General features: G+C 39.9%; 2 protein-coding genes and 1 long non-coding RNA gene across 3 annotated transcripts; all 3 read left to right on the forward strand.

Annotated features, from left to right (window-relative positions):
* Positions 1 to 328: 328 nt before the first annotated feature.
* Positions 329 to 6,365, forward strand: LOC121534960 (regulator of G-protein signaling 8). Its single transcript, XM_041841602.1, has 5 exons — positions 329 to 546; positions 1,903 to 2,001; positions 2,845 to 2,906; positions 3,457 to 3,623; positions 5,706 to 6,365. The coding sequence occupies exons 1-5, from the start codon at positions 425 to 427 to the stop codon at positions 5,964 to 5,966; spliced, it is 711 nt and encodes a 236-aa protein (XP_041697536.1). The 5' UTR covers positions 329 to 424; the 3' UTR covers positions 5,967 to 6,365.
* An 8,768-nt stretch (positions 6,366 to 15,133) lies between these two features.
* LOC121534775 (regulator of G-protein signaling 21-like) lies at positions 15,134 to 16,216 on the forward strand. Its single transcript, XM_041841346.1, has 3 exons — positions 15,134 to 15,242; positions 15,524 to 15,690; positions 16,040 to 16,216. The coding sequence occupies exons 1-3, from the start codon at positions 15,134 to 15,136 to the stop codon at positions 16,214 to 16,216; spliced, it is 453 nt and encodes a 150-aa protein (XP_041697280.1).
* Positions 16,217 to 17,847: 1,631 nt separating this feature from the next.
* Positions 17,848 to 23,326, forward strand: LOC121534574. Its single transcript, XR_005994638.1, has 3 exons — positions 17,848 to 18,054; positions 22,711 to 22,758; positions 23,180 to 23,326. It is a non-coding gene; the product is annotated as an uncharacterized LOC121534574 (long non-coding RNA).
* Positions 23,327 to 25,088: the final 1,762 nt, after the last annotated feature.

Below are 25,088 nucleotides of genomic sequence, written 5' to 3' on the forward strand. Positions count from 1 at the left end.
CAAAGCGCTTCAATATACCATAGTACACTACTTTGAACTGAATATTTGCAACAGTAGTTTTGCATATCAATCTATTGCTTATTGAAGCTTGATGGAGTCATATTGTAGGCCTAATCCATATTAGTACAGTATTACTAATGTAAATGCAGTATTTGTCTGGTAATAGGAAGTTATTGTTTTCTGTGAAGTTCATAGCTAATAGTTTTAAAGCAGGATGTTGAGCATGGGGGGATTTTCTCTGTCACTAATTCTGCGGTAAACTGAGGAGTTCACCTAGATCAGGAAGCAGTGTGAAAGGTTAGGGGAAATATTTTGGCTATGTGAAGCTTTATAAAGAGATGTGGTACAAACAATGGGGTTAAACGAGTGCTAAGAGCTGCTCGTGGTCTGCCTTCACAAATGCTAAAATTATAAGGAAGCTAGCATGGAGGCATGTGTTTTTCTGTTTCCTCAATTCAACTTTTTGGCACCAAAGGAGGAAGCATATTTCAAAATGCTCGGTCCTGAGGACTTGAAGGCACCGAGAATGAAAGATAGTAATTCCAGGTAGGTTTTTTGCACTTAAAATCTTCATATCCTTTTTATTTGAAAGCAGAATTAGATTTTTGTGTATTTTAACAATTCTATAAAGCTTCTAAGTCCTTCTTTCATTACATTTTGTAATAATTCCACTTCCTTAATTTGCATTGCACAACAATAATGGGAGACAGACAGAGAAAACCTTACCACTAATATGAATATGTTCTCTGATATTGTGACTTTCTCCTCCACAACTCTTCCACTCTTTAAGTGTTGCTGTTAACTTCATCATGTAAGGGGGTCTGCCATGGCACCATGCTTGACTTGTTTCTACAGAGTGAGAGTGTACATGTGTATCTGAGAGCCATTGCCATTATCTCAATAGCAGAAGATCAGAAAATAAATGTTTATTCGTTAAGGTGACACCCTAGAACTAACAATTGTGAGTTCTGTACTTTGGTTCATTTATTTGCATCTTTGAGTATTTGACAAGACAAGTGGAGACACAGAGTAGGTGTTAAAGTGTCATGATGTTGTTTGTTTGAGAGTATGAAGTCATTTGGGGCTGTCTCGGTATGTTGATTCTTTTGATGTAGAACAGTGAGGCAAATTAAATGACTACACGATGGCGATGAATTGTGACATGGTAAAACAGTTGTTCTTCATAACTATCCATCAATGAACTATACAAAAGTTGAATGATACAACCTCGACAGGAGGTAGAGAGGAGACAGGGGAAATAAAACTTTTGAGTGATTTGCAGCACAGTTTCAGTTGCTGTCTGTGTCAATTCCTGTCCATGCAAATTCCCTTGAATGTGCTGCAGATACTGTGGCTCGTTGAGTAGAAGTGCAGAAGTACATTTCCCCTTGGTTTGCCTTTGTTCTGTGTTTCAGGGCATATGTGTGGTTGGTTCCTAGTTTCAGAATGATGCTTAGCACACTGACACCATCTTGTTTTGCTAGCATTCTCAAGGGCACTGTCCACCCCACACCATCTTGGCCACAAATGAGATGCCACTGCTGCCTTCAGTGAAACACTGCATGCTCTGTTGACCTTTACGTCATGTGACCCAGGTGGAAAGAAAGAAGAGGGCCTATTTATTTCAGTTGTCATGTGAACGTCCATGTTGAAGGTCCTCGGCTTGAGTAAACAATGGCCGGTTTACTCCTCTGTTGTTGTTTTTGTAGCCTGGTTCCCAGATATGCTTGCGCTGTCTTGCCGACTGAAACAATGTTTAGCGTGACAATAACCATAGGAGTTGGCAAGACAGCACAAACAGATCTGGGACCAGGCTAGTGATTTCGTACATTATGATTCAACTGCTGTACAATAAACCGGAATGTATCATTATGTAAAGTGTTCCATAAACTCCGGTTGCAGATTGAAAGACAAGAGGAGCCGACTGAGCCTTCTGCTGACCAAGTCAGGCTCCCATGAAAACATCGGTCCAGAAAAGAAGACCACCACCGCAACCAGCAAGTAAGACCTCAGTCAAGTATAGTGGCAAAGCAATGGAAAGAGATTGCCCTGCAGAATAACATAACATGTTTAATTGCCCCAGTTACCCAATTTGTATTGAAGAGCATTTTCAATCTTAAGGGCATTCCACACTGTACGTCGGTTTCAGTCTTTTAAGATTATTACATGTCACACTGTGCGATGTGACCAAATTTAAATATTGATATCAACCTGGCCAGATTGTATGATTTGCTTCAGTTCTGTCGTCACATTCTGCAATTGGCTTGCGAGGCTAGTTCAGCCGACGTAGGCTACGTCAACTGGGCGTATCAAGCATGGCATCGAAAGAACAACAACAAGCTCCTCGTAATGAAAAGCTCAACTCTCAAATTGAAGAGGCACATCACAACATGGAAAAGGCTAACACCGGATATATGGCCCATAGCTCAAATGTGATGTGCGCCTCCACATAATCATTGCCATTTCTCAATACATTCATTGACATTTTGACATTCGAGGTGTGTTTATGTTATTAGCAACTACACACAGGCCATTACTTGCACCAAGTTTTCATTATACAATGTGTGAATTCTACAGTCTAATTTTGAATAAACAAATGCATGCCACACTACACGACATTTCTGACGCTGCCAGAACTTTGTTGGAGCCTACGACCGCACATAGTCGTGCTTAATGGGCAGACCTAGACCCTGTCACACTGAGACGTCCGACAATCGTTTACGACCTAAGAATTTGCCCACAACTTGGAAATGTTGTCTTGGACGGCAAAATCGTGGCATAAGATGGCTAAAACCGTACAGTCTGTGCGGGCCTTAAATGGTATCTCTGACTCTTTTTTCGCAGCATCTCACCGGAGGCAGCTTTGAGATGGAGCGACACCTTTGAAGAGCTGCTCAGACATTCAGGTTAGATTGAAGCCAGCGATGTCTCATTTAGTCACAAATTGCGAGTCTATTTTTGTTCAAAGCACAACGTTAATGGGAAGCCACATTGTCTTTAGGGAAATTAAAGGTTAGAGGAGAGAACAATGGAGTTTCACTGCATGTTTTCGGTGTTAGGTAAGACTATCAAACCTGTCTAACTTCCTGAGATGTCTATTGAAGAGTGTTTCATTACAGCTGTAAATCATTTTGCAGGGTTTGCTCTATGAGTCATTGAGAATCTTTCCCACTTTTCATAGCGAGCAGGTTGAGAATCTACAGAGTTTGACCATCTCTATTTTGAATATGAATAAACAAAAATAAGCCAAATCTCATTTAACATAGTCTGAAATTCAATCAAGTGTAAGTTACAAAGTAACTCATCTACAGTTTCAGCCTCAAGTGGGCACAGTGCAGATCCCTTTGTCACCATTATTCTGGAGCAGTACATGCTGTTTTTATCCATATAAGCCTCATGATTGAATCCAATGAATCCAATGGATCATTAAAGAGTATGTTCTTCTCCCCCGGGTAGATGGAGTGGAGACGTTCTCTCAGTTCCTCAGAACAGAGTTCAGTGAGGAGAACATTGAGTTCTGGTTGGCCTGTGAGGAATACAAGACCATCAACTCGGATTCCAGGCTCATCACCAAAGCCAAGCAGATGTATGCTGTCTTCATTGAAGCCGAGGCCCCAAAGGAGGTATATATGGTGCTTGAGAAATGAAACCAAATGGGCCTTGCTGGAGCTTTATGAGCCGTATAGGGTCTACAGGTTTTCCTGACCATGTGGGCCCTATCAATGGCAATAGGAAATCTGTGGGCAACACCAATGGAACTTCCCTAAAGCTGGTGGTTGGTCAACGGGCATCTCATTCAACTATTCACAGAAAGATCAAATCTCATCTTTGTTGCTCTTCTATGGTCTTTATCTAATTCAAAAGGAGACTGATGCAATGCATCAACATTCACCACTATACATACTTTGACTTTTATAAACTATGCACAGGAACTATGCAGAGGTTACAATGAGTATGATGCATGAACAAAGCTCTGAGTGCATGAGCACCCTGTGGTTGAGAATATGCTCTATACGCCTAGTGAGACAGATATGACCATTATAGAACTGTGTGGTTTAGGAGCGTTATAACCTCAGGCACCATTGGACGCAGACAGACGTGAGCGTGTGGTTTTCCTTCTCTGCAACTAGCAGCAACTGAGCCCGTGGAATAATTACCCACACACTTTCAGTTTGATATGAAGACGTTAGCGCCTTCTAAGCTCAGTTGAAGAATAAGTGAGCAGGACTTCCAAACCAAGTACAGGGACATGTAATGTGTCACAGAAGTGTACTTACATGGAGGGCTCCATAAACTAGGAAGAATGCCTCTAGGTGTCTTGGGCCAGTCATGAACTGTAGCTGTTTACAGTATATTGACCTCTCACCCACTGATCTAAAACAAGTCGCACTTGCCAATATAAAGGATTGGGTGTTCAGCTGAAATAACATCTCATTTGCATATACCCGTGGGCATAATTATAACATTTGCATGAAATTACTCTCTATCCAACCAGCATTTTACTAAGGTACCGCCCCCTCATAATCTCACAATCTCCAGTAGCTTTCACCATGGATTTCACTCAAATTCATGATTGTTTTTGTCAAATCCTCTTGCATATTCAACATTAGGTGGAGACTACAGTGAGCTCCAATAGGACAAATTCATTTATATGTGTATTAAAGTAGTCAAAAGTTTAGTATTTGGTCCCATATTCCTAGCACACAATGATTACATCAAGCTTGTGACTCTACAAACTTGTTGGATGCATTTGCTGTTTGCATTTGCCCCAGACCATTATTCCTCCTCCACCAAACTTTACAGTTGGCACTATGCATTCGGCAGGTAGCATTCCAAACCCAGATTCATCCGTCGGACTGCCAGATGGTGAAGCGTGATTCATCACCCCAGAGAACGCGTTTTCCCTGCTCCAGAGTCCAATACCGGCGAGCTTTACACAACTCCAGCCGACGCTTGGCATTGCGCATGGTGATCTTAGGCTTGTGTGCGGCTGCTCGGCCATGGAAACCCATTTTATGAAGCTCCTGACAAACAGTTATTGTGCTGACGTTGCTTCCAGTAGCAGTTTGTAACTCGGTAGTGAGTGTTGCACTTCAGCACTTGGCGGTCCCGTTCTGTGAGCTTGTGTGGCCTACTGCTTCACGCTGAGCCGTTGTTGCTCGTAGACGTTTCCACTTCACAATAACAGCACTTACAGTTGACCGGGGCAGCTCTAGCAGGGCAATAATTTGACAAACTGACTTGTTGTAAAGGTGGCATCCTATGACGGTGCCACGTTGAAAGTCACTGAGCTCTTCAGTAAGGCCATTCTACTGCCAATGTTTGTCTATGGAGATTGCATGGCTGTGTGCTCGATTTTATACACCTGTCAGCAACCGGTGTGGCTGAAATCCACTATTTTGAAGGGGTGTCCACATACTTTTGTATATATAGTGTAGATGCAAATAAAAAAACACATGTTCCATTGTTGACATTTTGAAGGGAACTGGCATTTGTTTGAGCAGTCATAACAGGCGTTTCAGTGATCGGAAAATCAATGGGGAGATGTGCTTTGTACAAGCAACAGTTGGAATGCGCATTGCTTTCCTTTTGAAATAAATCAAAGGGCAAGGTGGAGCTATTACCATATTACCATATCTAAGGTTCAATTTGAGATTGAGCCACATCCATTTAACATACTCATGATAGTGTCACTTTACTTTTAGGTCAACATCGACTACGCCACAAAGGTGGCCATCCGGAAGAACATCGCCACGCCGACGAATACCTGCTTCGATGCGGCACAGAGCAAAGTCTACAGCCTGATGAAAAAAGACTGCTACCCGAGGTTCCTCACTTCCGACATCTACCTGCGCCTCACCAAGAGAAAAGGCCCCGGGACCACCATGTACCGCCGGAGGTCACGGTCCTGCGTTTTCAATGAGCCGCGAGGGGAGGCCACGGGCGACTCCTCTGCCTGGTTGTAGCATCTTAAGCTGAGAGTAGCACAACACACACAAACACACACACACACAAACACCCGCACACACACCACACACACACCCTTCTAATTTCCCTTGCAGTGCAATGCCTGTTTCTGACTAGCTGTGTGACTGTGGAACGTTGTGTCTTTTTAATGAGACTTTCTGAAGAGATTTGACTTTACAGCTACCTGTTAAAGTGTTCCCCATCTAGACAGCAAACATGCACATAATACTGTGTTTGAATACTAATATGCAATATTCATCTTGATTACCGTTAAATGCATTGCCACTGCTTGTATTAATTCAATAATTTATGATAATAATCTGTTATGTTGGCTTTTAGTTGTAAATTGTATATATTGTCTGGAGAGTAATTATTGGAATAAACAACGTACTTTGAAAGCTTTTTCTAATGTTTATAACTGTTCAATTATGTCAAAAGAGACAAACAAAAACATCACAAATAGCGACTATGATGTTAGTGCATTACACAATCAGAAGGGGAAGTATTTGGAAGGAACCCCTACCGAATCACTAAAAAATGTATAAACCTCACTGAGCAAGTGAGTAACCACTCTATGATTAGAAAGATTCACATCATTGTATTCCTTACAAAGAAAAATATGTAATCATTCTAAGCTGCCAGTGATTCCACTGAATCTATCTTGGCGGTGTCTTTATTTGCAGGCTGCTGAAGGTGCTGGTCGAGGACACACAGCGCCTCACTGTGGCTCACAAGAGCCAGTGTGGGCCAAGAGTACTTCCTGGTCAAGTCTATTGACCAGGAACTATTGGCCCTTGTTATAATTCATGGCTCGTGACCATGTGGTCTGGTTACTAGGGAAAACTCCTGGCCCTAGCCATGACAGCTAGATGACAGGGTGTTGGAAGAGGAATAAATGAGTGTTTGTATAAAATCTGTACATTATATTAAACATTCCACAATGCAATGTCTTCATGGCAGCTAGGGGAACAAGGGAAACAACAAACGGGGGAAAAACTGTTTTATTTATGTTTTGTGTGTGGGTAGGAATGCTTTGATAGTAAACTCCTCTGGGTTCACTTCAATCAGAATCCACCAACTATGTAGTTTTGGGATGTATAGCAACCCCACCAGCAATAGACAGTGTTTCAGAGTCTGCACTGCACCAATGGAAACACTTCTCAGCACTGTGCACATGCGAGACAGGCACCTCTTTTGAAAATCAAATTTCCCAGTCTTGGTGTGTCCACACGGATGCAAATCGGGATCGCCGTGGTGTTTTCCATCACCTGGTGAGATTTACATTCCTGGTTTTGTTTGGGAAGCACATAATGTCCTGGGCTGGAGGATAATGGGGATCAGGATATGTGTGCACCCCAGGCAGGACTGTCCTCGTACACCATGACCCGCCATCATTAGTACGTTAATGACTACACATTTGCAGTTACTGTATACATTGGGAATATTCCATTACCCCTATCCCACAATGCATCACTTAGCTGACACATGAGGATGGGTTTCCTATATGCAGAAAGGGCATACTTTGCACTGACAGCATCTGTGGATAACCTTTGACCCTCCATCTAGGCCGTAGATATTCAATACCATAAAAGGATCAGAGAAGGGAAATATAACCAGCACAATATTATATATAAGTAGCACTTTTCAAGCAAACATGGACTATTTTGTACTTTAACTACGTTATTCACAAAGGCCAGTATTCTTAACACTCAGATACACCACTCAAACTTTCACACAAGTCAAAATAGAGTCTACAAAGCCTAAACATATGATGTGCTTTAGTGCAGGGTTAGATTTGACAGACATAAGAGAGAATGACCGAAGATATCATGCACAGTGCATAGCATAGAATATTATTGTTGATGTGTCATTGTAATTAATGTGGAAGATATTCCACAACCGATATGCAAATCAGCGTAATACCAGGATGCGGAATTCCCTTCATGCTCTATTTGTTCATGGTCAGCCTCCCATCGAGTGGCTTCATCAGCACTTCATCATCTGTTTATAATTCATTTTCTATTTTGCATTTTACCTCACTCATTTTACCTCATTTCATTTTCCATCTGTAGCTTCTTAGGCTGTTCTAAGGCATAAATACAGATACCAGTATTTCAAAAGCCTTAACAAATACTTCAATGAGTATTGATGCTGTGGTTGACTATTGTAGTATCTTAAACAGTCTGGGATTGTGCTGACGTTTACAAAAGTGTGTTATAGGAAACGTGGCTCTTTTTGCTGAAACATCTGGAAAGCATTACTAAATTCCTGGAAAAGAGGATATGTAATGGCCAGTGATTGGATGTTAGAATCACGCCATGCTCTGGCCATGTACGATATAATGCCATGTCTTGAACAGAGAGGGAAGATAGCAAATTACTGATTGGCTGTGCTGTCTCACAGATATCTGCAGAATCTGTCAAATTCCGATGCTGGAACCTTTGTTATAATAAACCTTTAAAAACAGAGTACAGTGTCGGCGGATCTTCTTATCATCACAAGCATGGACCAGCAAAAGTGTTTCTTTTAGACACTACATAATGGCGACGAGGAATGGGGCGTCTTGCATCTTCTCTCAGCGTTCCATTCATGGGCTACGAAGTGACTCCCGCTCAAGAAGCATGCAAAAAAGGTGAGCTTTCTCACAAACTTTGGGCGCTGGTCGGTTCGTGTGGCTGTGTGTGTGTGTGCGCTGGGGGGGATGCACCGTCTAAGAACTTGTGTGTGCGTTTTGCTGGTGTTTGCTGTGTGGTAGGAGTTCCGTTCTAAATTCTCTAAATTAGTTTGCGTTGAGAACAACGCAAAAAGTGGGGAGTGTCAGTAGGGCACACCGATTTGGACACACATATTTTGCCTTGAATAAAAGTGAAAGGAGTGTCCAATGAAAGGCTTAGAGGATAACGCGTGAAATGAGTTAACAGTATACTTTTAGGGCGCCGTTAATTTAAGGAAGCCCTTGTGAGACCAAGGCATCCATATGATGGCCGTAAAACCAGGGGAGTTGTTAGTTTGACTCTCTGGTCTGTTCTGGGAACAGTGAGTTGTACGACATATATTAAATTGTATGTAACCTCTTGGAATATAGTTGACGAATTGTATATCCAATGTCGCCTCTCATTTAATGTCGTCAACTTAAGGTAGCAGAAATTTAGCAAATGGAATATACAAAACAAAATAGGAACGGCGATAAATGGATCCTGTATGTCTCTGTGTGTCTGTGTAAGAGAAAGACAGCCAATTTCTCTCTGTGTGTGTGTCTGAGAGGAGAAAAAGCACATTTCTCTGTCAGCGTGTGTGTGTGTGAAACAGAGTGAAAGGGGGGGCTGCTTCTCTGATTTCTTCCAGATGTGTGTCGACTAAGGTTTTGAGCAGAGTTTTTAGTCTCTTGTAAATAAATGTGTTAGGTATCTTGGTTTTCAAAAGTTAAGCCCCTAGAGTAAAAAGTTAAAACCCCTACAACACAGTTAAGGTTAAATATCTTATGAGTCTCTGTTTGTGAGAACGTTTGTAATTCTTAAACTATATAAACTATGAGCCCCCTGGAAGGACTATAAGTTTAAAGATCTTATGAGTCTCTATAGTTTACTAACTAATCATGAGCCTACAGGGAGGACTTTTTAAGAGTGTATAGAGATGTTTTATATTTGATAACATCATTACTATAAATCTGCAGATAAGTGATAACAAACTTCGAAGTTGGATATGTCTTGTATGTTCTATGTGTTCAGTTTGTGAGCTCTGTTAATGTCTTTAAGTGTTATTGTCTATGGGAGGAGAGAACGGAGCAACAGTCTGCTCTGTCCGCTCCTACCACTCTGAAATCACATTGGTGACTGAACTGCGCACGCGTAGGATTCATGAGTTAGCCACTCCCCTGCACTGAACTGGAGAGAGAACGGGAGAGTCCGTTTTCAGTGCAGACAAAATAGAAAACGGGAGGGGGAATTTTGCACACAAGTGAAATCTTCTCTTGAATTAACTATTGCTTGACTGTAAAACTGTTTGGTTGATAATCGGTTGAGTTGGTGAATGACAGATATATTGACGGATTAATAATAATAATAATAAAATAAATGAATAAAATAAAATGTTATTGAGCTATTTATAATATTCCTGAATTAAGCTGTTTGCTTATTTCTTAGCGTGAATGTGGAAAAAAAAAAGTATAAACTAAACTCTTCTTTGTTCTTTTGCCTTTCTGTCATACGAGAGACGAGAAGGAGGAGACAGAGAGAGAGAGAGAAAGAGGAGGGGCTGACATCAACTGACACCAGTGACGGCAACCCTGTCCAAATCAAGGCCAGTGCTGTCATTATTCACAAATCTACTTTCCCTTACAGGATATAATTGATACATTGTGTTTACATAGAATATTTCATGTTGTGACCATTTCGCAAGAGCTTGGCAACAGACTGATGAATTTATGTAATTGATAATTGCACATTACAGTTTCCGTGAATGACTTGTATTGATTAGAGTTGTGTTGGAAATCCAGCATTAACATTATTCTGTAAAATTAAGGTAATTAGGTGCTTATTAAGCAATTGGGTTGTGAGTTGGTACAGATCTTTTATTTTTAATTGCTCTGGAGTTGACTACTTTCCTTTACCTTTCCTGATCGGATGTGGTAAGACTGCCACCAATCAATAATTTGGTAAAATAAAATTCACAAACAAATTGATTGATTGTTTGATTGATTTAGTTAGTTTATTGATTGATTTAGTTAATTAATTAATTGACTGGTTGATTGGAGTAATTAATTGATTGATTGATTTGGTCTAATTAGTTGATTGATTTGATTGATTAGTAATTCATTGATTGATTTGATTAATGGTTGATTGATTTGACTAGTTTGTTGATTGATATATTGATTTGAATTGGTTAATTGATTGATTGGATTAATTAATTAATTATTTTTTAATTTAAAAAAAAAAAAAAAAAAAGGAGGGAAACAAGAGGGAAACACATAACATAGTCATTACAATGGGGAAAAAGATATCAGGACTATGAAAGTCATTACACGGGTTGAAATAGGGGTAATCCTTTAATTAAAGTGTTGCTAGGTTATCCGGCAAGTGAAACAAAAATTGCCCTTCATTCTCAAACAGAAATTGATAAAATATTTCAGCGATAAGATAGGTTCAAAAAGTAGAGCTTGGGGATGTTTGTTCTCAGCTTACAATGATCATCCAGGAGTGATTATTGCATCAGAAATATAGATTAATAATAGATAGGGTACCCGCAGAAACAACGATGAAGATGAATCCAGAAGACGGAAGAAAATGAGATGTCTGGAACGTGAAGGAGAAGAGGATGATGAAGATGAGAGTGATTCAGAAGAGATCATGGGTGGATATGACCCTGTCATCAGACAGAGGTTGGCAAGAGAGGAAAGAAGAAATGGAGAAGTGGAAGAAGTAACACGACTGGATGAAGACCTCAAGAATTGGAAAAGAATAATACAGTGAGGCCAAAGGAAAGGCCACTGGTAAGAAGATGATATTTCAAGAACAGAACTTAGAAGAGAACCTTTTGAAGAATACTGATATGTCAACAACGAGAAAGAACAAGACGAAGAAACTCTGAAAACTCAATCATACAACTGGTGGAGAAGAAGAAAAGAAGTGTTGGTTATGATCAATCAGAGGGAACCGAATCAACAATCACTGCTACAGTTTCAACTGAACAAGGTCAAATGCAACTGTACCAGCCACAACTAGTGGTACAAGTTGTTTCATATCCATAGATAGTTTCTGGAAAGAAATAATTTCAGAGGAAGATACAGGAGCAAGTGAAGATCATCTGGAGGACAGGTGAACCCTTTAGAGGAAAGGAGCAAGAATTCTAGAGGTGCCCAGAAGATCCGAAAAGGAGGAGTTTCAACTGATAGCACCGATTAGAGAAGAAGAGAAAAAGATCCAACAATTGAAGTGAAAATAAACAATGGACTATGGGAAGTGAAAATCAGCGATTTCTGAAAATGATGATTTTGGCTCAAGGACAAGGAGAGTCATAAGCTATACGGAAGATAAATGAATGTGTTTGAAGTGTGAAGATGGATTGAGAATCTATGGAAGAAGAGATGTTGAAAAAAAAAAAAAAAAAAAAAAAAGTTCAAGAATGTTTGTGATATCAAAGTAGGACTGAGATTGAACTCAATTGAGGTGAAAGTTGAGGAGGAAGACATCCTTGGAAGAATCAGTATCAATTGAAAGATGAAGCAAGTCAAGGGATTGAACCATAAATTGAAGGACTTTCGAAAGCAAGTGTTTTGAAGACAATGAAATAGAAAAATCGTTAGAGTAGCAATCAATTATTGTTTTGGAGAAACCATGATGATTTAGGAAGCTATGGGTTAGCTTATGTTGTAAAAAGGGGAGATTAGGATAAAGATCACAAAGGAGTAGAGTTTTTGGGAACCATATTTTCTTGAATAGACTATGTCATAGGTAGGTGCATAATCTGTCTGAAAAATAATGTGTGGTTGTTATTCTTGGTTACATTCATATACCAAGTGGTGCATAAGATGTTCAACTAAGCTAAAAGATGCTCAGTCGGTTGCAAAGTTATTGTGTAAAGAAGTCATCAGCAGGTGGGAATTTCCCGATTTAATATACTCAAAAGAAAATGGGAAAGAGTTTTTGTGAATAAATCAGTGAAATGGTTTTTGAAAAAATTAGATAAAGAAAAATTGGAAAAAAGTCAGACTAAAATGTTATGAAAACTAGGGTTGAAATAACTCTAGGAAATTTGGAATATCTGATTGTGGGATGATTATATTATTGTGATGAATCAAAGGGGGGAAATGGAATTCATATCATTTTTGGAATTCTTATATTATTGCTGATATTGATGTTTTAATTTGCATGTGTTGTTTTGCAAAAGATACTGTTTGGTATTTTCTTTTCTTCCAGAAGCATATGGGGGAATATGTAGAGGGACTCAAATACTCAAACATGGACAATATGAATGGACTGGAGGAAGTGGAACAAGGAAGGAGTGGAAATGTTCCGATTCCATCATCAACGTCGCATTGAAAGATGACACTGTGGAGGAGATGAAGTGTTATACTCTTACTACACTCCAGTGTTATATTCTTTCTGTATTAATTTTTGAAGAATTATGTTTTCTGTGTTGGGTACATGTGGGGACCTCAGATGTTTTTGTTTATTTCGTTGAAGTTTAGGGATATGGGGTCTAGGCAAGGACAGAGAGAATCCACAGGAGGGTCCGATGGGTCGACCAGCCTGAATGTGGACATTTTGATTGTATTTTGTTTGCTGGGGTTTTTCATATGTATTCAATTGCATCATAGCTTAAAATGTATTCATGAAGATGTGTGAATTGATCTGGAGTACTTAGGTGGTCGCCTAGGGCAGAGGGGCCGTGAGAGAATTTTCCTGTCTTGACTGACTGATGGATATTTGGAATGAAAGCTGCCAGACAGGTTTTTCGCTCTTACACTCCATGACAATTCATTTACACTCCATGACAATTCATTTACACTCCATGACAATTCATTTACACTCCATGACAATTTATTTACACTCCATGACAATTTATTTACACTCCATAATAATGTATTTACACTACATACAAAAATGTGTCTATATAAACATGTGTTTAATCTCCATTAATTTTGGTTTATTGTTAAAGTTACTCAAGAGCAAGAATTGTTATTTGTCATAATCCTATTCTTTTTGTTTTCGAGACTTAATTAGTCTCGAAGGGGGGAATATGTAGTATCTTAAACAGTCTGGGATTGTGCTGACGTTTACAAAAGTGTGTTATAGGAAACGTGGCTCTTTTTGCTGAAACATCTGGAAAGCATTACTAAATTCCTGGAAAAGAGGATATGTAATGGCCAGTGATTGGATGTTAGAATCACGCCATGCTCTGGCCATGTACGATATAATGCCATGTCTTGAACAGAGAGGGAAGATAGCAAATTACTGATTGGCTGTGCTGTCTCACAGATATCTGCAGAATCTGTCAAATTCCGATGCTGGAACCTTTGTTATAATAAACCTTTAAAAACAGAGTACAGTGTCGGCGGATCTTCTTATCATCACAAGCATGGACCAGCAAAAGTGTTTCTTTTAGACACTACACTATTTTGTTATAATTGAATAGCTTATGATGTATTCCATGTGTAGCTGTTTAGGCTGTTCAAAAGCATAAATACACATACCTGTACTTCAAAAGTATAAAAATACATACTTCGATATGTGTATTATGTATTTTAGGTGACTATTTTGTTGTGATACTATAGCATATGGCCAGGCATGTTTATCTTATGTTTCTGTTGCTGACTATGAATGACTATCTGAAATAGAATTTGGTTGCACTTTGTTTTACTGTAGAGTATTAATCCACTGAGAAATGATCAGGTGAAATGGCAATTACAGAGTAATAACATGTAAAAAGCTATATCTCTATGATAACATTCTAATAATCACTTGAAACAAGCTCTACTGGGCACCATTTGTTACCAAGTAGTACTAGTTATTTCGAATTCTTCAAAAGTGCCATTCATCGATGGTGACGTCATTTATGTGTACGCTCTTTTGACTTTAGGGTTATATTAGGATTATATACTCTGTATTTCATCTTCATATCTATGATTGAAACTGAGGTGGACAGGATATCAAAGAAGGCATGAGGACCACTCCTTGAAACCCAGGTGTCTACTCTCTCAGAGGTCAGAGAGACGTTGGAAGGAAGGATACCCTATCTCCAAACACTTTGCATACTGATTTTCATGTGTTCAATTCATGGAGGAAGCTTTGTTTAGATCATTACCTGCAACTCAACTCCCTCACCTCGAAACAATCAAAATCTTAGCCTCACATTGGCAGGAACAGTTTTCTCTCTCCCAGACAGACAACGCAGCCATGGCAATAAAGTGAGTTCCTTTATCTCTGATTCTGTAGATGAATGCCGCTATGTTTCAATACAAGTTACAACTTATTACAAGAATGCATTTAAGTTAATATAATGTATTGGATAACAGGTTATTGGAAAATGTTTAAGATCTTTTCACTGGACTATAAAATATATATTTTTTAATGCAAAACCATTGATGAACCATATTCATCTATTTTATTTCCAGGTGTGAGGCAGATTTGATATTGTGTTTTGAAAATCACTGATTACTGCACTAGTGATGGATCTCAACGCTCTTTTCAAGGGTAGATTTTGTTGCTTTCTCAAGGACCCACTTGAAGAGGCTGAGACTTGGGGAGAGTCTGTGGACAAACTCCTGTGTTGTAAATGTAAGGACAACGTTATATCCTTTTAATATACTGCCTGTCTGGAAGGCATCACCAAGAGTGCTAAACTGATTATGGCATCCTCAGGATATCTGATTTAGAAAATCACAGGCAAATTACGATTGTCTTTTACAAGTAACTAAAATGTATCAAGTTAGTATTACTGCCTTTGTCTTGTGACAGAACTCATGCTCATATGCTTTCATACAATAACAAACATTGAGAAATCTCATTTCCAACAATTCCCAAATGTTCCCTTCTTTTCCTATTTTTTTTATGTCCAGCTGGGCAGGCAGCTTTCAGACAATTCCTGAAGTCAGAGTATAGCGAGGAGAATATGCTGTTTTGGCTGGCCTGTGAGGACTACAAGAAGATCAAGTCTCTTCCAGAGATGATCTCCTCTGCAAACAGGATCTACTCCGAGTTTGTGGAATGTGAAGCACCCAGACAGGTAAGTAGCTACCTGGGGCCGTATGTATCAAGCTTCTCAGAGTAGGAGTGCTGATCTAGGCTGATCAGCTTAGTCTTTAAGATCATAATGAAAACGATTATATGGACAACAGATACCTGATCCTAGATCAGCACCCCTACTCTGATACACTCAACACATACAACCGCTGATCACAATCTGCTGTATTTATAACAACTCAGAATTAACAAATTAATTAATAAGGACCTGGTTGGATCTAGACCTGTTTATACTTGTATCTGCCTTTTTACATTCAGTAGACATAAGATGTAGAAATGTATCTGGAAAAAACCAAACACATGTATTTACTGGGCATATATCTTGGTTGAAGATCAACATTGATTGTGGAACCAGAGAAAATATCACCAAGAACATCTCCCAGCCAAGCCTGACTTCCTTTGACGCGGCACAGAAGCTGATCTACAGTCTGATGGCCAGGGATTGTTACCCACGATTCCTCAAGTCAGACATCTACCAGGATTTGCTGAGGAGAGCAGATGCAAGGTGACTCTCTCAAATGACAAACGCTCTAAGTGTTTCTCAACCTTTTATTTACCAGACACTGGCAAGCTATAGTCCCTCCATCCATGGAGGACCACTTTGAATAAAGGGATGGTTCACTTGTTTTTTTTTTGTTTTTAACCTTACTTTCGACTTACCTAAGGTGTTGTTACCTAGGGTTTAGTTTAGCAACATCCAGAATCTCCTGGTTTGAATGTTTTCATTCCTTAAAACTAGCACCTGAAAACTGACTAAATGGCTGTCAGCTAACCATCTAACAAGGAACTGGTCAAGAACAACCCATAGGTTGAGAAACACTGCTCTAAAAGATGATGTAAAGTACATTCTTTCACCTCTTTCATCTACTTATGCTTACCATGTTATTGCAATCCATGTCAAAACGATATCAGAGATAGCTTTTCTTAAACTGGTGACTACATTTCATGGATTGATTCCATTCTCAATTAATGTATATAGTATAATGTGTGCAATGTTGTTGTATTTAACTAAGTTATTTGTAGAGACTAAAATGCCTAAATGTTGCCCCTTTGACCATAGATCTGATGACGAATAAGTTCTTAATTTGTATCAATAGTATTATCACTTCTGTATGTAATCAGATACTGTCTCAAATTGAAATGAAAATGATCTGAATGAATCAAGCATCAAATTTGAAATAAAAAACTATACAAATGAGTTGCCAAGCTCCTATCCCTGTTCTGTGTTGATAATTTTTTGGAAAGCCAGATGCAAAATGCAAGCTTTATGTGCCTGCTGTTTACAGGTGCACTGGCTACTGCAATTCAAGGTTGTATGCATCTTTGTCATACAAACATTTACAGTGCATTGTAACCTTTTAAGTTCCCAGACATTTTTGTGAATGGTGGATAACATGTGGTGGAAAACTTTGGCAGTCAGGTGATGAATGAGAATTATCTGAAAACTCTATTGTCATTTGTTTCTTTGGTCTGTGTATATGTATGTATTTAAAATCAGAGATCTCTTTTGAAGAAAACCTTTAATCAACAGCAATTTGGCTCATATAAATTGTGCGTAGTGCAGTCAGGGTGTGGCCGTGCTGTCATTTTGAATTTGATGCAAAACATCCCCTGATTGTTTTGATTGACCGTGATTGTGATCCGATTAACTTCCCTTCTCCCCGAAGAGTGTACACGTTCACTCCCCATCCATGGATAAATATGAATGGAATCAGAAATATGATGGAAACTCCCTCTAGCCCAAGCGGGCATCAATCCAATACTTCAAAAAACAATTATGAACACTTTAAGGAGAAGGGTTAGAAGAAGAATATGCCATTTAGCAGACGCTTTTATCCAAAGCGACTTACAGTCATGCGTGCATACATTTTTTTTTTTTTTGTGTATGGGTGGTCCCGGGGATCGAACCCACTACCTTGGCGTTACAAGCGCCATGCTCTACCAGCTGAGCTACAGAGGACCACAACACCCTTCAATGCTGCAGAAGGCTGTTGGAACAGAGTGGTCGGTGAAGTGTATACAACTTTCCAACTCCAGATGGGAGCAAAGCTCACAGATTGACTTATGTTCTCGTAGAGCGGAGACTATTTTGTAAACAAATGAAACTGGCCCTACACCAGAACTTGGGTGGCAGGAAGCCTAGTGGTTGGGCCAGACTAGCGGTTAAGAGCGTTAGGCCAGTAACTGAAAAGTCACTGATTCGAATCCCTGAGCTGACTAGGTGAAAAATCTGTCGATGTGCCCGTTGAGCAAAGCGCTTACATTCTCCTGTAAGTCGCTCTGGATAAGCGTCTGCTAAATGATTAAAATGTCAAACTTCAGGAGCAGCTTCCTCCTACAGTAACTGGTATGTATAGATAAAACAGAAGCTGCACAGGTTTCATGGTGACTGTCATGACTTAGCCTATACCACCACACTGTGGCAGACAATTTGTGTGGACATTTTTTGTCGAACTTCCATGTATGTTAGATTGTGCTCCAGCCAGGGGATTCAAATTTGACATCGAAATTGGAGATCTATCCATGTCCTGAGGACGTTGCGAAATGCCTTCAAAACAGGACACTAGGGGCAACAGTGAACACTATTACCATCAAGTAGGCTTGGGTTTTGTTGTTGGGTGTAATTCCATGACTCTTGATCAGAAGGTTGATTGTTCAATCCCAGTCATTTACTTTTCTTTTTGGTTTTAACCCTATCTCAAACCTTAATCCTTACCTTAACTGTTCGGAATTAGTGCCTAAACTTAACCCTTAACCTCGAAAATGTATGTTTGAAGAAATAAAACCATACAGAGCAGCAGGAGCAACAAAAACACTTTTGGAGAATGTGGATGAACCTCTAATTCTTCAGTGAGACTGTGAGAGCTTGTCAATATCTTTGAAGTGCAAAGAGAAATGCAGTAATGAACAATATTGTATCCACTGAGAATACCCATTTCATACGATCAACACTCATCTAATGGAATGTTTAGATGCACTGACAATGTTAGTTCATTGTGCGTAGGGCCAAAGGTGCATTACTGAGCCTTGACCTGATTGATGTACCTTTGCATATCTTACGTAACCATGGTGAAGGCATGCAAAGTAAGCCTGGGTAGACAGAGAGGGCATGTTGTCCCAAAAATAGTACATCTGGTATCATCGAAAGTCTCCAATGTCTTCTTACAACTGCTATATCTTCTGTTCGGCTTGAATTCTACACTGGCCTCTAACAATTTCAACTCCTCCCACGACCATAAAAATAATTTTGGACAGCTTGAGCAAGCACACAAATATTATTCTGGAAATGTATATTTTCTAGTTATGTAAAATTGGTTGTAATCATGGACACAATTCAGAATAATCAAATCTTAATGCAGGGTCGTTCCATGTCATTTCATGACACCCACCGTCTCAGATTGTTCTGAAATTGTTTCTGTAGTTAGAAACAGATAAGATTAGCATTTCTGCAACATGATTTTGTTGAAATATAATTTGATCTCTGAGAAATTAAGCTAATTGATTGCACCCAAATTGGCCATTTACATTTATAGGATTCATATACAGTGCCTTCGGAAAGTATTAAGACCCCTTGACTTTTTCCACATTTTGTTAGGTTACAGCTTTATTCTAAAATTGATTAAATCATTTTTTTCCCCTCATCAATCTACACACAATACCCCATAATGACAAAGCAAAAACTGGTTTTTAGAAATCTTTGCTAATTTATAAATATCACATTTACATAAGTATTCAGACCCTTTACTCAGTACTTTGTTGAAGCACCTTTGGCAGCGATTACAGCCTCGAGTCTTCTTGGGTATGACACTACAAGCTTGGCACAACTGTATTTGGAGAGTTTCTCCCATTCTTCTCTGTCCGGGCTGTGAATGGGCCACTCAAGGACATTCAGAGACTTGTCCCGAAGCCACTCCTGTGTTGTCTTGGCTGTGTGCTTAGGGTTGTTGTCCTGTTGGAAGGTGAATCTTCGCCCCAGCCTGAGGTCTTGAGCGCTCTGGAGCAGGTTTTCATCAAGGATCTCTCTGTACTTTTCTCCGTTCATCTTTGCCTCGATCCTGACTAGTCTCCCAGTCCCTGCCGCTGAAAAACATCCCCACAGCATGATGCTGCCACCACCATGCTTCACCGTAGGGATGGTGCCAGGTTTTCTCCAGACGTGACGCTTGGCATTCAGGCCACAGTGTTCAATCTTGGTTTCATCAGACCAGAGAATCTTGTTTCTCTTTGCCTGAGAGTCTTTAGGTGCCTTTTGGCAAACTCCAAGTGGGCTGTCATGTGCCTTTTACTGAGGAGTGGCTTCCGTCTGGTCACTCTACCATAAAGGCCTGATTGGTGGAGTGCTGCAGAGATGGTTGTCCTTCTGGAAGTTTCTCCCATCTCCACAGAGGAACTCTAGAGCTCTGTCAGAGTGACCATCGCGTTCTTGGTCACCTCCCTGACCAAGACCGTTCTCCCCTGATTGCTCACTTTGGCCGGGCGACCAGCTCTACGAAGAGTCTTGGTGGTTCCAAACTTCTTCCATTTAAGAATGATGGAGGCCACTGTGTTCTTGGGGACCTTCAATGCTGCAGAATGTTTCTGGTACCCTTTCCCAGATCTGTGCCTCAACACAATCCTGTCTCGGAGCTCTATGGACAATTCCTTCGACCTCATGGCTTGGTTTTTGCTCTGACATGCACTGTCAACTGTGGGACCTTATATAGACAGGTGAGTGCCTTTCCAAATCATGCCCAATCAATTGAATTTACCACAGGTGGAATCCAATCAAGTTGTAGAAACATCTCAAGGATGATCAATGGAAACAGGATGCACCTGAGCTCAATTTCGAGTCTCATAGCAAAGGGTCTGAATACTTATGTAAATAAGGTATTTCTGTTTTGTATTTGTAATACATTTGCAAAAAAATTTAAAAACCTGTTTTCGCCGTCAATATGGGGTATTGTGTGTAGATTGCTGAGGATTTTTTTTATTTAATCAATTTTAGAATAAGGCTGTAACGTAACAAAATGTGGAAAAGGTCAAGGGGTCAGAATACTTTCCGAAGGCACTGTAACATTCAACAAATATAGTACTTTACATCTGATTTGGAACAAACTTTTTTCTAACAATGAGTAGGACTTGACTCATGAGGAATCCAAATAAATGGTCAAAAGCCACCCACAGACCCCCCCACACCCCACAACAATCCCAACCCAGTATACAGTATCAGTTCTCTATTGGCACTTTTGTCTATTTCTTTCTATTGACAACAAAAGTGGATCACAACGCAAAACACACCTGTGGTTCAACACCATTGACGCTATGCTGGATGCAGACCAGGTATGTCTAGTCGGGGGACACTGGATTTGACACCACCGACAGCGATATTTGAAGCCATGATGCCGAGCAGCAATGATCAGTACGGTAATACATTGTTTTAGCCAAATTACTATCTAGCTAGCTACCAATGTCTTCAGCATAGCTAGCTGTAGCATGTCAGAGTGACCACTGTGCGAGATGTAAACCAAGGTCAATAACTTGTCATATAAACATCCATGGAAGGCCAACGCCGAGGACTTAGCTACATGTTTGACATTAGCAAGAGCATCCGACTTTACATTATACAAACAAACATACTTACAGTGCTTTCAGAAAGTATTCACACCCCTTTACTTTTCCCAAATGTTGTTGTGTTACAGCCTGAATATAAAATGTATTTAATTGCGATTTTTGGTCACTGGCCTACACATAATACCCCATAATGTCAAAGTGGAATTATGTATACAAATGTTTTTTAAACGGAAATGTCGAGTCAATAAAGATTCAACCCCTTTGTTATGGCAAGCCTAAATAAGTTCAGGAGTAAAAATTTGCTTAACAAGTCACTTAATAACTTGCATGGGCTGTGTGCAATAATAGTGTTTAACATGATTTTTGAATGACTACCTCAGCTCTGTACCCCACACATACAATTATCTGTTAGTCGAGCAGTGAATTTCAAACACAGATTCAACCACAAAGACCAGGGAGTTTTTCCAATGCCTCGCAAAGAAGGGGACCTATTGGTAGATGGGTAACAATAAAAAAGCAGACATTGACTATCCCTTTGAGCATGGTGAAGTTTTTAATTACACTTTGGATGGTGTATCAATACACCCGGTCACCACAAAGATACAGGCGTCCTTCCGAACTCAGTTGCCAGACAGGAAGCAAACCACTCAGGGATTTCATCATGAGGCCAATATTTATTTAATGGCTGTGATAGGAGAAAACTGAGAATGGATCAACAACATTATAGTTACTCCACAATACTAACCGAAATGACAGAGTGAAAATAAGGAAGCCTGTACAGAATACAAATATTCCAAAACATGCATCCTGTTTGCAAAAAGGCACTAAAGTAATACTGCAAAACATTTGGCAAAGCAATTAACTTTCTGTCCTGAATACAAAGTATTATGTTTGGGGAAAATCCAATAAAACATATTTCTGAGTACCACTCTCCATATTTTCAAGCATAGTGGTAGCTGCATCATGTTATGGGTATGCTTGTAATCGTTAATGACTGGGGAGCACAGGCAAAATCCTAGAGGAAAACCTGGTTTAGTCTGCTTTCCACCAGACACTGGGAAACTAATTCACCTTTCAGCAGGAGAATAACCTAAAGCACAAGGCCAAATCTACACTGGAGTTGCTTACCAAGAAGACAGTGAATGTTCCTGAGTGGCCGAGTTTCAGTTTTTACTTAAATCTACTTGACAATCTATGGCAAGGCCTGAAAATGGTTGTCTAGCAATGATTAACAACCAATTTGACAGAGCTTGAATAATTTTTTGAAGAATACTGGGCAAATGTTGCAAAATCCAGGTGTGGAAAGCTCTTAGTAACTTACCCAGAAAGACTCACAGCTGTAATCACTGCCAAAGGTGCTTCTACAAAGTATTGATTCAGGGGTGTGAATACTTATGTAAATTAGATATTTCTGTATTTCATTCTCAATAAATTAGCAAAAATGTATTTTCAGAGGACATTCCGGAACCTACAGACTCAGAAGAAGCTGCATGCTCGAATGGTAAAGCCACAACCCCTGAACCCTGCACCCACAAACACCCAGGTTTCATTCTGAGTTGGTAAACAGTTCAATATCAATTGATTGTCATGCTCACTTGTTTAGCCCTAATCACACAATTTAGCTGTCTTCAACAGGGCAATCTCATCTACAGAGGGCGTTTGTCATGGCAGGGTTATGTTCCTAAACATTATTCAAGGAGACCCAAGACCCTTATTATTTGCATCTTGGTGTATCTGCTTGTTAGATCTGATTTGTTGCACACTGGCCTTTGCTGGATAAAATGTAATACATGTAATGAGATAATACATGGTTGGATAACAAAATTGCACTCACACTGGTTGACCTCAGGTTTGCTATGGAGTCCGTACCTTATAATTCCTGTACTGTATATTTCATTACTTTTGCCTATATATTTTCCCAGGGAAGGGACAACACTGCGAGCACAACCAGTGAATACCTGAACTTCATGAGGGAGACCGAGGCCTCATACCTGGAAACACTTCAGGCCAGCGTCAGCAGCAGGATCAGCACTTCAATCAACTGTGTGAAGATGAGGCAGCAGCCAGAGAGCAGGTGTTCTTAATGTTTTGTATACTCGGTGTATACTTGTTGGGGTGGGATTGGTGTGGGGTGCGGGTCTGTGGGTGGCTTTTGTCCATTCCTAATGTCTAACTCATTGTTAGTAAAACGTTTGGTTCAAATCTGATTTTAGGTACTATATTTATTGAATATTATATGAATCCTATGAATTAAAATGGCCAATTTGGATGCAATCAATTAGCAAAATATTTCTGAGATCAAATTCTATTTCAACAAAGTAATGTTGCAAGAATGCTAATCTTATCTGTTTCTAACAACATAAACGATTTCAGAACAATCTGAGATGGTGGGTATCGAAATCCTCTTTCTTGTGCTTTTTGTGGTGTAACGACCCCGCAGGCTCTGCATGGGCTGCAGTTAGGTGGTATGTTAGGTGTACCACACTATCACAATGTATTAGTATGATTTCTTTCCAAAATATACTTAAAAAATATATATATGTCCAATATGTTAATATGCCAATCCTGTCAGTGAAATTCACTGGCTACATAGAGTTGAAGTCGGAAGTTTACATACACCTCACCAAATAAATTTCAACTCAGTTTTTCACAATTCCTGACATTTATTCCTAGTAAGAATTCCCTGTCTTAGGTCACCACTTTATTTTAAGAATATGAAATGTCAGAATAATAGTAGAGAGAATGATTTATTTCAGATTTTATTTCTTTCATCACATTCCCAGTGGGTCAGAGGTTTACATACACTCAATTAGTATTTGGTAGCATTGCCTTTAAATTGTTTAACTTGGGTGAAACGTTTCGGGTAGCCTTCCACAAGCTTCCCACAATAAGTTGGGTGAATTTTGGCCCATTCCTCCTGACAGAGCTGGTGTAACTGAGTCAGGTTTGTAGGCCTCCTTGCTCACACACGCTTTTTCAGTTCTTCCCACAAATGTTCTATAGGATTGAGGTCAGAGCTTTGTGATGGCCACTTCAATACCTTGACTTTGTTGTCCTTAAGCCATTTTGCCTCAACTTTGGAAGTATGATTTGGGTCATTGTCCATTTGGAAGACCCATTTGCGACCAAGCTTTAACTTCCTGACTGATGTCTTGAGATGTTGCTTCAATATATCCACATAATTTTCCTTCCTCATGATGCCATCTTTTTGTGAAGTGCACCAGTCCCTCCTGCAGCAAAGCACCCCCACAGCATGATGCTGCCACCCCCATGCTTCACGGTTGGGATGGTGTTCTTCGGCTTGCAAGGCCTCCCCTTTTTCCTCCAAACATAACGATGGTCATTATGGCCAAACAGTTCTATTTTTGTTTCATCAGACCAGAGGACATTTCTCCAAAAAGTACGGTATTTGTCCCCATGTGCAGTTGCAAACCGTAGTCTGGCTTTTTTATGGCGGTTTTGGAGCAGTGGCATCTTCCTTGCTGAGCGGCCTTTCAGGTTATGTCGATATAGGACTCGTTTTTCTGTGGATATAGATACTTTTGTACCTGTTTCCTCTAGCATCTTCACAAGGTCCATTGCTGTTGTTCTGGGATTGAGTTGCACTTTTTGCACCAAAGTACGTTCATCTCTAGGAGACAGAACGCATCTCCTTCCTGAGCGGTATGATGGCTGCGTGGTCCCATGGTGTTTATACTTGCATACTATTGTTTGTACAGATGAGCGTGGTACCTTCAGGCATTTGGAAATTGCTCCCAAGGATGAACCAGACTTGTGGAGGTCTACAATTTTTTTTCTGAGGTCTTGGTTGATTTCTTTTGATTTTCCCAT

The sequence above is a fragment of the Coregonus clupeaformis genome, chromosome 21 (genome assembly GCF_020615455.1).
Source record: "Coregonus clupeaformis isolate EN_2021a chromosome 21, ASM2061545v1, whole genome shotgun sequence".
Classification (NCBI taxonomy): domain Eukaryota; kingdom Metazoa; phylum Chordata; class Actinopteri; order Salmoniformes; family Salmonidae; genus Coregonus; species Coregonus clupeaformis.

Bases quoted from the DNA above. Each gene is read 5' to 3' on its own strand.
- LOC121534775 (XM_041841346.1), top strand. From the start codon at position 15,134: ATGGATCTCAACGCTCTTTTCAAGGGTAGATTTTGTTGCTTTCTCAAG. The intron at 15,243-15,523 runs GTAAGGACAACG...TTTTATGTCCAG, and splicing joins CAAACTCCTGTGTTGTAAAT to CTGGGCAGGCAGCTTTCAGA. The intron at 15,691-16,039 runs GTAAGTAGCTAC...TCTTGGTTGAAG, and splicing joins AATGTGAAGCACCCAGACAG to ATCAACATTGATTGTGGAAC.
- LOC121534960 (XM_041841602.1), top strand. From the start codon at position 425: ATGGAGGCATGTGTTTTTCTGTTTCCTCAATTCAACTTTTTGGCACCA. The intron at 2,002-2,844 runs GTAAGACCTCAG...CTTTTTTCGCAG, and splicing joins ACCACCACCGCAACCAGCAA to CATCTCACCGGAGGCAGCTT. The intron at 3,624-5,705 runs GTATATATGGTG...CTTTACTTTTAG, and splicing joins AAGCCGAGGCCCCAAAGGAG to GTCAACATCGACTACGCCAC.